A 13,905-nucleotide genomic window follows, 5' to 3' on the forward strand; every position below is an offset into this window, starting at 1 on the left:
ATGTTATATGAGTATAATAACATATTTGATTTTAATATATGTGTAAATTAACTAAACACTAGTCATCTCCTACATCCTGACATATAAAGCCAGTAATATAAAGACTTTTCTTACTATTTGCCCTTCATCCATCTTGGCTGATAAAGCCTAATGTAAAATGCTAGATTAGAATACCAAACAGTACAAAGATGCCACATTGCTCTCCATTTATATTGGATAATGGACTATTGCTATTCAGCTTCAAATAAAAATTAAATAACCATTTGGGGTTCATATCCAATGAATATGAAAGGAAGCTTCATTAAAAAAAACACCTTTCTGTTTATCTGGAAAGGTAAGAAACCCCAAAATTCCACTTAAGTATCTCACGGAAAATTCAACGAGAAATGAGTGTTGGGAAAATTTCACAGAAAAAATACTGCTCAGCTTCAGACAAGAGCTAACAATTATTGAAACTTACACTTAATTTGATAGAATATGATTCATCAAATTAAGAGGTAGACCTGCTTCTTTCAGTCTTTCATTCTTTATGTTTTATTTGCTTGTACTTTAAAGAAATTAAGAATATAATATATATGATGTTATTTTCATTAAATACAAAATTCAGTTTTTCAGTCTTTAGGTTTTATTTGCTTGAACTTAATTTGCTTGAAATTAAGGATATAACATGTATAATATTATTTTCTTTATATACAAAATATTAAATAGCTTGAATGCAAGGCAACAGTTACTACCCAAAAATATATACATAGCTGCATAGATATTATAAGAAAGCAAATGAAGCAAATGATTTCCATATGGCCGAATACATAATACATATAAATAGTCAATTCATGCTTCATGTATGAAAACAAATTACTGCATGCATATACTTACACATATACCTTATTTACTGCTTCTATTTTTTTTTCTCTCTACCAACTTAAACTCAAAAAACTTCCTCTCTAAATACTACTATGACAGATGAAGCCTAAAAGCTACCAAGCCGATGCAGAGAGAAAGAAGCCAAAGAGGAGAAGCACCCCGTCCCCTCACCTGACTTAGCCTCAGGGGGCAAGTTATGTGAAAGAGAGAAGCGTGTAGCCCCAGAGGAAGTAGTGGTGGTGTTGGAAGAAGAAGAAGGTTGAGGGTAGAACACACTATTACTAGAATCAGTTGATGGGCTCCTCTTGTGCCCCATTCCCCCAAGGCTACCACCCCCTCCACTGTTGTTGTTGTTGTTGTTGTGAGGCAGGCCTGGGTGGTAAGGCGAGGGTCCCAGCATAGGGTCAGAGGGCGTGCGGGAGTGACTTGAGTAGCGTGAGGAGTAGAAGGATGAGGGGTGGGATACACCAGTGGGGGGTTTAGGTGCTGGCCTCTTCTGAAGTGTCTCTGGCAGGTTACCACTGAGAGGCACTAGTAAAGGAAGAGGGGTTGATAACAGCTCAGTTTTTGAATGCTGTAAATTTTCTAAAGATAACACTCCTTAAATGTGAAAGACCTATACATTCAATTTAGATTAAGAAGTATGTATTATTCCATGCAAATCCTATGGTTTCAGCATTAACAGTAGAAATAACAATCATGCATTCTGAAACCATACATTAAGGTTTTATAAATCCTGAAACATTCTTAATAATGTTTTCTTTTATTAGTATTGATTATAAGTCCTGGTAATTGTTTTGCAATCCTTGGTCTTCTAAATTTATCCTAAACATGTAAAGTATCTTCATAAAAAGCTCATTAGGATATACCATGCACAGATATCTATCCCTTTAATAGATTAAATTTCAACTTACTTTACGGTCTTGAGTGGTTCTTAGTATAAAAAGAGTGATTTATCATCCAATGGAATCCTCTCACAAAAATGGCCAATCAAATACATCTAATTCCTTAATGCAGTTACATGATGTCTAAAATCTGTTTAGTTTCAGCAAAAATAAATAAAAAACATCTACACACACCAATTATTTTACCAAATGAAAGAGCTTCAGTCAGTTTGATGCTAATCATGTGCAGTGAAATCAGTTATATTGAAAAACACAAATACAAATTCGAATAAACTTTTGCAATACAAGGTAAGCAACAAGTAAACATGATGTAGCACATAACTTGTCATAAACAGAACAACCTATGCCATATCTATATTAGAGGAACACCTAACTAATTAAGTTCAAAATTTACCATTCAACTTCATGGTCAGAACAAGTTATGAACCACAAAGAAGGAAAATAATGCACACTGATATTACATGTGTCAAACACAACATCAAGAGAAAAACTTCAACCATTTAAAGTAAAACTTGTAATATATAAAGTCTGTTCTTAATCAAACTTTAAGTTCTGTGCCATCTGTATGACAAGAAACCACTGCACTGTCATTATGTGGTGGCAATCCAGCATGACACATATTCTGGCCCTATATGTTAAATATCAAATACTAATAATTTTAAGCTAATTCTGGGGATTATTTCTGATGGCTTAACTTCTCTAGTTCAACTTTTTCTTACAGAACCTGAGAACAGGCACAAAAGAAGGGTCATACTGTAATGAGGATAGTATTCCTGTGGTCAACCTAAGTCAAATTCACTGAATACTAACATATTGGTTTACTGGTCACTGGAGGTGGCAGAGGTGGCTGAGCTCTCCAGCGGGAGGAGGAAGTCCGATGCTCACTACCTCGGTAGTCCCCTAAACCACGGTGATCTCCCAGGCCACAATGGTCGGCACTTCGCTGGCACCCAGGAGAGCCTGACCCTGGCATACTGACCGGTCTGTTTCTGCTCTTCTTCTCAGGAGTTGACATACCATTCTGCTGGTAAATGATGTGAAGTGTAAAAATAAGTTGTAGAAGTGTCTTTAAAAATACTTAATACATTTAATCAAACTATATGAACCAACTATGATACACATCAGAATGATAATGAAAATTATCATGAACTTACTTTGAAATTTTCATCATCATCTGAGACGTCTGTCAAATTGTCATCTGAGAGATTCCATTCATATTCCACATTTTCAAACATTGTCTTTTTCTGCTGTTGAGCCTGACTGAGCTGAAGAGGTAGAGAAATAACATTAATAACATACAATAACATTTCCAATGACTATAAAAACAGATTGCTAACAAAAACAATCTGAATACAATAATCAAATAAAAAGCTCCAAGTACCAACAATTTCTTTTGATTTATATCATTTACTCTTTACTTGCTTCTGAGCATTTCTATGAAAAAAAGGAAAATAAGAATAATGTCCAGGCAAGTAATACTGTCATTCTGAAAAATACATAAATATCTGGTGTCTGAAATAATACTAGTTTCAATGACTTTTAGAAATGAAACTTTTCTCAATTCTTCTCACCCCCTGTGCTTACTTCATATCCTCTATTCTTTTCTCATTCTCTATTTTATTTATTCCCCCCCTCCCTCACTTTCCCTCTCTCTCTTCATCTCCCAACATCTCTCCTTACCCTAATTAAGTTTCTTACCATATCTGCCATGAGCCTGCAGTTGCGTTCATTAGCAATATCTTGTGGATTTTTGCCATTGTTATTCTCTATACTAGGATTGGCACCAACTCTAAGCAACAGTCGCATACACTCTGGTTTGTTGTAGATGACACAATAATGCAAGGGAGTATTTCCTTCCTTAGTCTGACGATCCAGAGAATGACTATTCTGTACCAAGAAATCTACCAGGGGAAGTGAGGCACCATTTTCTTGATAGATGGCTACATGTAGAGCACATTCTCCCAATGGTGATAAAGGCAGTCCTAAGTCAGCACCCTGAAAGAAAGTATGAAGAAATACTATATTCAGAAAAAAAATCACTAAAATTCAGCAAGTTTGTATGTTACAAAAAAAAAAAAAATAAAAAAAAAAAATAAAAAAATAAAAAAAAAATAAATAAATAAAGGATGAACTATTGGGATATACACGTTTACACAGCCCACATACCTGAAAATATACACGTAGGAGGCCATAAAGGTCATTTTTATCAATTACTTCTCGCAACTGCCCCAAAAGATCCTCCGGGTTTTCTGTGGTTGGTTGGACAAAAGCCCTTCGCACGTATTTGGACTGGATGAATTCCCTTCTCTCATCCCTGAAATTTCAGTTTTGTAAGTATATGATATGTGTATTCATATGGAAAATAAAAAAGCACATGTTTATACTGGTCTTCCATTAATAAATAATTCCCCCATTTTCTGCTTCTCTGATTCTTTTATTCACACTGTGATAAAAAATTGCACTGTATTTTTAACTGAATATTCATATTTTTAACAATGCTAAAGGGAATTAATAAAAATATTCACAAGACAGATATATACAAACACAATATATGGAGTAATATAATAACTGTATCCTCAATGTGTTTCTCAAAAGATATCCCTGACACATTCAAGATTATCTTTATGATATAATAAATGGTAAAGATTCTGGTAACTAAGGTCATTTAACAATACAGAAACAAAATTTAGTACAAAACAATATATCTAGAACAATCACAATATCTATTCCCTATAGAGAAACATGCTTAACTAAAAAATAAAGAATGTTATTATACAAAGTAAAAAAATATATATATAAATGATTATTGAAGAGCTTACTCTACAGTTTTCTTAAGCTTAACATTTACTACTAAAAGTCCATAAGAACAAAGGAATTAAAATGGCTTTTAATAACATTTCAGCACCAAGTTGTCTCTATAGTCACTCTGGAAGCATTGGTGAACTCTTGTTCTATACATAAATGAAAAAAAAGAACAAATCCACAAATAATCTTACATAATTTTCCTATCTGAAAAATATTTTTACTTTCATGCAAAATATGCAATGCTCAGAGTGACCAATGGAACACTAAGAGAGCAGGTAAAAGGGTCTCAGAAGCAGATCAGTTACGAAAATACTGACTGTGATCATAATTCATGTTACTAACGTGCATTTAGAGGAATAAAATCTCTACCAGAGAATGCTTGATTTTGATATCAAATTCATTAACAATTTTATGAACATCTTTTTAAAATTATTACGGATAACATGATAACTGCATAAAATGCTCATCATAAAATTATCTGCCTCTGATTCCTACTGCTGCCCAGAGACACGGCTGAGAGTGAGTGCCGTACTCACCACCTTCTTAGCCAATCTTCTCGTGAGTCACTGAATAAAAAGAGTTTTAATTGTCAAAGGGATCACAAAGATCCACACAGAGTAATTTAAATGTTCCAGTTTTGTTCAATAATATCTGAATTTTTCCAACTCAGCTCAATGTGATTTCTGATGCTGAGAGTTAGTCCTTTTCTGGGATGATTCACCTTTTAAAATTATTATTCACATATGTACAATGTTAACAAGTAAAACAAACTTAGACATCAACTAACAATCACAATCCATAGCAGTTTATACAAAACAAAAGGTGATGCACAAAAGACTTAATACATACAAAATTCACCTTTAGAAAATTTCCTACAATTTGCAAGTACTCTTATCTTAACTAACTGATAAGGGGCAAAGAAATAATGATGAAAAAATTGAAGCAATTTATAGCTTAAATGGGATCTGAATGCAACTTACATAGTGCTTGTGGGTTCTGGCTTTCTTGGTGATGTAGCTTCTGTCACTTCATTGAAAGAGTTGTTTGTCATGTGCCGAGCAAGGAGTAACTGTGCTGTCCCCACCTGGAAGCAAAAATAATCAAATATATTGTTTATGTTCATTGGAAACAGGCTACTCACAATCTCATAAGCAGGTAATAAGTATTTCAAATTTGTCAGCCTAGTGAAACTGATTTATGACCTAGAAGAGATACATTCAATTTCTAAAGTGGACAAAATTGACATATGATATACTTTTGTTGTAGCTGGAAACAGAAGTTTGTGTATAAGTGCAACTCTTCCCCCCTTATATGTTTAAGACAAAAAGTACATATTCATTCATTCAGAAATGTTTAAGTAAACCTTGTTAAAAATTTTCCTCTATAATATTAAAGTTTAATTAATAAAAGTTTTGATTTAATGAACTACATGTTGTCTATCATTAAAAAAAAAGACATACTGAACAATATAAAGAACAGTTAATCTACATGCAACAATGCAGAACACTTTCTTAGTTTCAATTAAATGTGCAAAAATCTTTATTCAGTCACCAAATATGGACTAGAAGAGTGAAAAAAATAAAAGATAAACTCTTACCTTATCCAAGGTTAAGCTTTGTATTCTAGAAACATGGACTCCAAGATCTCGATGAATTCCAGAACATTCAATACAGACCATTATGCCATAGTTTGTAGAAAGCCAGGTGACATCTGTTGATAGTATACATCAAATTACATCTTGTACATCAATGAAAGACAGAAATATGCAAATGATTTTTGTTCCACAAACAAATAAAACAAAACCATTTTCAGATTATTCCTGAACAATTTGAATTATGCAAATGCAGAAAAATGGACATGATCTTATTTCCAACCCAAAAATAAAAAAATAAATTCCAGTTCAAATTAGATGACATACTTATAAATCTACATAAGCCACGAGAGTGAATTGTTTTTTCAACTAACCATTAGTTCCACCACAATCACAACACAAATTGTTTCCAGGTAGTCCCCTGACATAAGATATAATTCGCTGTTGCAGTTCTCGGAAGCCTGAATCTGCTGGGGATGGTCCTGGAGTATCATCACATAATGCTTTCTGCAGTGCACCTATAAAATAACAAAACAATAATAAATTTTATAAGTCTGTATGTAATAAGCTGCTTGTACAAGAGTAAGACAATTGATATATATTTTCAATGCACATCTTTATACTGTATATTGGGGAGACACTCACAAGGTACTATTCACATGAGAGAAACTTACCCTCTTTGCTGTTGAGAAGAACTGACATCCAGGCACTCGCCTCTACTTCATCCTCCCCCATGAGGTGGTATGTCCGGTTATCTAAAATAATTATTTCAGGTTATGCCTATGAAGTATTGTAACACAATCTGATAAAGTTTATGAAACATTTCATAAGAATACTCTTTAAAAAAATCTTAGAAAATACATTATAAATGTAAATAACTAGGTTCAATGCCATAGTATTTCATATGCTGGTAATGGAACTACAATAATAATCACTAATGTTATTTTTGTTTTGGTGTTAATCCTCAAATAAAAAACATAAATATCCACACACAAATAAAATAAATAATATCCAAATAAATACAATTACTTACAGGATACTAGATCAAAACATTTGCGATCATCCATGCTGGCTTTGACTTGACATGTGAGCAGAGGTACAGTAACAGGTGGTTTGGTCTCATCAGAGTGATGGATGCAAAGGATACTATCACGCACTTCACAACGCCTCTTCTGCCACACTTTGCGCATCTTACCTGTGAATAAGTTGAAAGGTTTTCTATATAAGGGGATATATACTAGTATTTCCTTGAATATACAGACAATATCATTGTATCATAAAGTATTTCAAGTGACAAAAATAAGCAAATAAGTGTTATGCTAGTTCTCTGGAGACATTGGGACAAAATAAATTCTATAAGAAATAATATAAGTACCTTCAGATTTTTTGTACAAATAACCAATCTTGTTTGTGCCATGGATTTTGTTACCCTGTTTCTGATGCAAAGAATACCCTGGTGGTGCAACTCCAACCTGGAAAATTATGTTTATATCTTAGAAACACAAGAAGTTGTTTGTGAAATGATATTTTACATATCATCATCGCAGCAAAAAATAAATATATAAAGACCGCAGTTACCTATGACTACATAAAATCCATATGCACTGTTACCATACAGAAATTTATACATGAATGCTGTGCAATATATGTGAATGATACACTAAATGTATTTAGCATTCAAACATTTTTCACACATACAATCTTTGTCAGTGTCTCAGAATGATAATCTTAACCTTTAAATGAATGGCTAGGAGAAACTAATAGCCACCTGATATCTCTCTCTCTCATCTAGTATCTAACCAACTATATACTAAAATCATCAGACATACAGTAGAAGCAAACCATCCCTTCTTAGACACTTCAATCCAAAGTCCTTTATATTTAGCCTTATACAATAAATTTATATAGTAAATTTACTGACAGCTTCTACCCCTTCACTACTGTTAAAATTATCATAGTAATATATCAGACTTCCCTACATCACTCAAGTACTGGGAGCTCTGATATAATAGCATATCATTAAGAAAGTGCTCAGTTTGAGAAGCTAATCAAGTTCTATCACATATTTCTCTGGAATAAGCATCTCATATATCTGTATTTCCAAAGCAGAGAACAAGTTGAACTGTGCTGTCAGTGGTTAGAATGTGTTGCTTTGAGCTGATCCGGTTGTGCTCTGCTAAGTCACATGGGGTCAATACAAATTTCTAGCTGATGAGGAGGGGCAATTAATAACTGCAAATATACTGATAGCTGAAGTGACAAAAGAATTCACCATTATTACTAAAGACAGCAGTGAAATGAGCTAAACTATTTGCAAATTTATTTTAAAATACATTTCTTATAATATTGGAAATAATTATAAAGGGGAAACTTTCAAACTACTTCACCTGAAAGATATATAAACATATATTCTTCATAACATATTTAGGATATTCAGTTCAAACTGGACATGCATTATACATGTGTGACTACTTATTAATTGAAAATTTAGCAAACAAGGATACTTTAACTTAATATATTTAATTTTACTTTGGTAAGCTTATAAGCTGTATTACCAGAAGTCTGTAATAATTTATTCAGATATGATTTTCTCATTCACTCCTTTTCCATTAGTTAAAAAAAAAATCTTATTTCTGGGCCAAGAGATTTAATCCAAATATTTTACCCATTTTCTAATAAGACTAAAGTACTCTAATTACTAACTCTAATTAGTTAAGATAACATGATAATGATTAAAAAGGATAAACCACTGCATTCTTAAAACCCATTTAACTTAATTTTGATTGAAAGATAAATAAAATAAACTCAAGCAAATTTTTAGGTTATATAAACAAAATCTAAATGAAATTTCTGGGAACTGCAGTTTATTATGTATTTTAGTAATTTGTAATTCCCTCTGGGTCAAGACTCATCTAGCATTCTCTAAAATTTTCATTTGTAGTTGCAACTAATAAACTGTCTTTGTGCTTTCTAACACTGTTAATCACACAGGCAAAACAACATATATAGCAAGGTAATTCCTGCCAAAACCATCAATTCTGAGGTTTTAACTTACCATCATATGCTGCAGGTTAGCAAAAGAAAATAACATGGTTTATGAAAGTATATTTTAAAAAAACAATAAATTTCTATCCCACTGAATCCTTACGAAGAATTCAGTAAAATTATAAAAATGATGGCAAAACAAAAACACTATGCAGTACTCATTTAGCAAATCTAAATCAAATAATTGATTTTAGAAAAGTATACTTCATCTTGGCATGACACTATCAGAGATATTTTTTTTACAAATATTAAGCAGCTGCAAGGGCACTTAATATCCTTATAACAAAACTTCTGGAAAGACGATTTGGTAATCTCATACCATCTCTCTACAGGTCTGAATTACACTGAGAGTATCTTTGATGATGAACAACAGCTTCATTAATTACTAAAGACATCTACCATGCAAATTATCATTCCACATTATTCAATTTAGTTTTAACAAACAAATTGCAGAAAGAAAACATCATTTACTTCTGTTTTAGCTTCTGCTGAAAGGGAACTGCTGATAATCTTCCTAGTTGCAAGCAGACGACGCCGTTCCTCCTCTTGTCTATGTCTTACATCACGCAGCTTTTCACTCAGCTCTGTTACATATGTGCCAAAGTGTGCCCAAGTCTTCATTCCTTCCTCAAAATATCTGCAAATTTTGTCATACACTTTAGCTAATGAAATCATCACTATGAAAAATGTGCTATTAGAAGTCCTAAAGCTAATCACCTGATATGCTCCTTAATGATTATTATTAAGTCTAATGACAAGCAGTTGTAAAAGCATTATAGGTGTATTCCCATGAACAATTATCTCAGTTTGGAAAGCTTTTTTCACATTCCCTGATGCATCTGGTAAATACTGGATACAACAAAAAAGACTGCAAATTATGGAAAAAGCCTTTATTTTCTAATCACTATCATCTTGTTCCTGAACTTACTTGCAATATGCATGGTAGTATTCTACCAACTTTTGTAGGAAATCAACTCCTTTCTTTGTCTTGATCTCATTGACTTTTATCAAATACTGAAATAAAACAAAATATTAAGATGTGAAATATGACAGAAAGAGTAAAAAAAAATATCTTATATTTGCAGTACAATAGCCAAGTTCTTTTCCTGCACATTCACATAAGAAATGTTCTCTACTTTAGTACTTACATCACACATCTGAAGCTGAAACATTTTTCTTTCTTTACTCATCTCCTCAGCAACTTCTGCAGCATCAACTTCTACTTTAAAGAAACCTGCTTCCTTTGCCTGCAGAGATTTAAAAATCAGTCACCTTATCTTCTATAAAGTGTGCTAAACTGCATTATCATCTAATGTAAATATATGCCGACAGACACAAAACCCCTGCAGATAACTTCTCATTGATTCACTCAATTGTAATTTCACCTCTGAAAAATGAGATTATAAAATGAAAAACCTTTGAATTCAGATAAATTAATTTTTTATATATAATTCTACTGGGAAAATGGAAAATGCTTTCATACAATTGTACTGAATATAACAATTGTAAGTTTAAAATAACATCACATGTATATCTTTAATCAGTTATATAATTATCTACATATATATTCCCATGATTCAATTAAAGTGCCAAAATAAGTGACTATATTTTATAGATTTTGGAAAACAGTACTTCATCCCATATAATTTCTTTGAATGTCCAAATCAAAATAAATAAAATTTATATTCTTTATGGTAAATGAATGAGGTTTTACATATTCCATCTACACAAAACTGATTCCTTGACACCAAAATTATTTGACAAAAACATCTTCCTGTTAATACAACTCACCTGTGCCTTTTTATCCTTCTCTATTTTTGCAAATTTTGCATCATAAACCTTGGCTGCTTTATCAAAGGGTTGTTTCAAGTCACCCTTTACACCCTTGAGGTCACCCTTCAGAACGCCATCAAGAGGGTGGAGCAAATTGTTGCGCTGATTTATGATCTGCAAAGACCAAAGGGAAGACTCAGTGATGGAGAATCAAGACGAAAAGGAAGGGAGAAAAAGTGAAGGAGAGGAATGGGAAAAGATAAAGAAAGGAAATGAGAGTGGGGAAAACTGGCATGTGAGGAAAGACAGTAGAGGAGGATAAACTGAGAAAGCAAAGAGGATACAGTAGAAAGAAGTAGAAAGAAATGACTGATCAAGAGGGAGAGTTAGAATATATATCAGAAAAAAAAACAACCCCGCACAAAGCATGCATGCCTTTACAAAAATATTTAAACTCATGCAAAAATGAATGGATAGAGACAATAACACACACATACACACACACAAACAGATATATAAAAACAATGATAGATAAATAGATGGGTAGCCTGCTGGGTAACCCCATCCCCAACAAGCAAGCATATATTCACAAACTTACACATACATATACATATACACTCACACAGACGAACACAACCAAACACACCTAATCACCCGTCACTCTCTCAATGACTCACCAGCTGCTGCAGGAGCTGAGAGTGTTCCCTGATGACAACTGCGAACTTGTGGAAGGCCTCACTCAGGTTCTTGTCTTCCGGCCGCCCTCCAATCTCACCCAGCCTCTTGAGAGCATCGCTCATGTCAACCTCTGAGCCCACGTAAGCTGCAAAGGATAACTAGAGTGTGAGGACTTCTGCCCTTTGGTGTCCCTTGGCATCACAGGACCTCTAGGGGTTACTGCTCTTCCTATCTACTGTACCTTTTTTCATTAGGTGTGATAGTGGATGTTTTAAGGCAAATGAGCTCATACAGCCATGTTGTGATACAGAAGAGGAACAGGAGGAGGAGGAGGAACAGGAGGAGGAGGAGGAGGAGGAGGAGGAGGAGGAGGAGGAGGAGGAGGAGGAGGTGGAGGAGGATGGAGGAGGAGGAGGAGGAGGAGGAGGTGGAAGAGGAAGAGGAGAGAGGAAGAGGAGAGGAGGAGGAAGAGGAGGAGGAAGAGGAGGAGGAGGAGGAGGAGGAGGAGAGAGGGGAGGGAGGAGAGAGGAGAGGAAGAGGAGGGAGGGAGAGGGGAGGAGAAGGGTGGAGAGGAGGAGAAGAGAGAGGAGGAGGAGGGAGGAGGGAGGAGGAGGAGGGAGAGAAGGAGGAGGAGGAGGGAGGAGGAGGGAGGAGGAGGGAGGAGGAGGAGGAGGAGGAGGAGGAGGAGGAGGAGGAGGAGGAGGAGGAGGAGGAGAAGGAGGAGGAAGGAGGAGGAAGGAGGAGAAAGGAGGAGGAAGGAGGAGAAAGAAGGAGGAAGGAGGAGAAAGGAGGAAGGAGGAGAAAGGAGGAAGAAGGAGGAGGAAGGGGATAGGAAAATGAAGAAGAGGGAGAAAAAGAAAGGGAAAGGAGGAATGAAAAAGGGAGGTGGAGTAGAAAAAGACGAAGAGACAAAGGCAGAGCAACTGACATGAAGCGGAATGAGGTGGGAGATAAAGCAACGAAAATGAGGAGTTGGAGGAAGAGAAAGATTAGGAGGAGGAGGTGGAAGAGAAGGAGGAGTAGGAGTAGGAGTAGGAGGAAATGGAGGGGAAGGAGAGGGCGGAAGCAGAGGAGGAGGGGGAGGAGGAGGAGAGGAGGAGGAGGAGGAGGAGGAGGAGGAGGAGGAGGAGGAGGAGGAGGAGGAGGAGGAGGAGGAGGAGGAGGAGGAGGAGGAGGAGGAGATGGAGGAGGAGGAGGAAAAGAAGATCCATGGTGTGCGATGAGATACAAAGCTTTATACGAGCCACGGGAATACTAATTCTGAGGCCGCTCGATCCGTACTCTTCCACTGTGAAATACTACATCACGTGCTCTATCGCATTAAATAATATGTTGCGCTATAACACCTTATCATTACATGTTATAACGTACTACAGAATATTATACGGTGGTACATTACAGCATCGTATATCATTCATTCAAAATATGACATACTATGCCCTAGAGAAAATGATACATAAAGGCGACATCACAAAGAATTATGCAACATTACCTTGGCCATTCCCTCCCAGGCTCTTGACGACTTTCTTCATCCGGGACAGTCCTTCCCGGTCCTTATCCAGCACCTGCAACACACGAGAGAAAGAGTTAGAGAGCTCGCTATTTTCACTTTTTTTTCCTCCTCCACTGTGTCTATCTCCCACAACCTTTCTCTCGATTTTTATTTGCCTGTCTGTCTGTCTGTCTCTGTTTCTGTCTGTCTATCTGTTTATCTCGATCTGTCCTTAACAACTTTCTTTTTGCCTCCGCTTCTGTCTATCCATCTGTCTATTTACCTCTGTCTATCTATCTGTCTTCCTATCCCAGTTTCTGCCTGGCTGTGGCTGTCTCTATCTCGCCCAGGCTTATCAAACAGTTTATCAAACCCAGTGTAAACTATCTTGGCATGTGAGACTCAGATTGCAATAAGCGTCTCCTGTGTCGTTGCAAACTCAAGCCAATGAAAGAGCGCAGTTTAAATGTTAGCGTTGTTCCTCTGAGAAGAAGACGAAGAAAAAGAAAGATGGACAATAAAGATCAACTATAATTGTTTAACAGAAAACACAACCGACTGTGCTATTTCCTCTTTAATCCTTATATCCAACCACCCCATAAAATGTGACTTTTAAACAGTGTTTCCATGTAACTGCGCTCAGGGAGGGATTAATATGGGCTTGTATTGCAACAAAAAGCAATAACTCATTATATCGTAATTATGTCATAATACATTCAGTACAATAAGAAATATAATAAGAGTAAAACATG

The 13,905-nt window shown here is 35.3% G+C and overlaps 1 protein-coding gene across 5 annotated transcripts in view; it reads right to left on the bottom strand.

The window, feature by feature from the left end:
- Positions 1 to 13,251, bottom strand: part of LOC119573003 (arfGAP with SH3 domain, ANK repeat and PH domain-containing protein-like) — a 16,027-nt gene extending 2,776 nt beyond the window's left edge. The window contains exons 1-18 of one of the 5 annotated variants that reach the window (XM_037919989.1): positions 13,154 to 13,251; positions 11,661 to 11,806; positions 11,002 to 11,157; positions 10,359 to 10,457; positions 10,139 to 10,224; positions 9,682 to 9,847; positions 7,541 to 7,637; positions 7,199 to 7,360; positions 6,840 to 6,920; positions 6,540 to 6,683; positions 6,172 to 6,284; positions 5,555 to 5,658; positions 5,111 to 5,140; positions 3,936 to 4,083; positions 3,468 to 3,764; positions 2,924 to 3,034; positions 2,580 to 2,790; positions 1,036 to 1,395 (exon numbers count right to left, since the gene is read on the bottom strand). In XM_037919989.1, the coding sequence (XP_037775917.1) occupies positions 1,036 to 1,395; positions 2,580 to 2,790; positions 2,924 to 3,034; positions 3,468 to 3,764; positions 3,936 to 4,083; positions 5,111 to 5,140; positions 5,555 to 5,658; positions 6,172 to 6,284; positions 6,540 to 6,683; positions 6,840 to 6,920; positions 7,199 to 7,360; positions 7,541 to 7,637; positions 9,682 to 9,847; positions 10,139 to 10,224; positions 10,359 to 10,457; positions 11,002 to 11,157; positions 11,661 to 11,806; positions 13,154 to 13,193 (2,551 nt within the window). In that variant the 5' untranslated portion in view covers positions 13,194 to 13,251. Of the gene's footprint in view, positions 1 to 1,035; positions 1,396 to 2,579; positions 2,794 to 2,923; positions 3,035 to 3,467; positions 3,765 to 3,935; positions 4,084 to 5,110; positions 5,141 to 5,554; positions 5,659 to 6,171; positions 6,285 to 6,539; positions 6,684 to 6,839; positions 6,921 to 7,198; positions 7,361 to 7,540; positions 7,638 to 9,681; positions 9,848 to 10,138; positions 10,225 to 10,358; positions 10,458 to 11,001; positions 11,158 to 11,660; positions 11,807 to 13,153 lie in introns of all 5 variants that reach the window. The other 4 variants (XM_037919992.1, XM_037919991.1, XM_037919993.1 and 1 more) reach the window with 4 other exon arrangements.
- Positions 13,252 to 13,905: the final 654 nt, after the last annotated feature.

Source organism: Penaeus monodon, chromosome 5 (genome assembly GCF_015228065.2).
Source record: "Penaeus monodon isolate SGIC_2016 chromosome 5, NSTDA_Pmon_1, whole genome shotgun sequence".
In the NCBI taxonomy this organism is placed as follows: Eukaryota; Metazoa; Arthropoda; class Malacostraca; order Decapoda; family Penaeidae; genus Penaeus; species Penaeus monodon.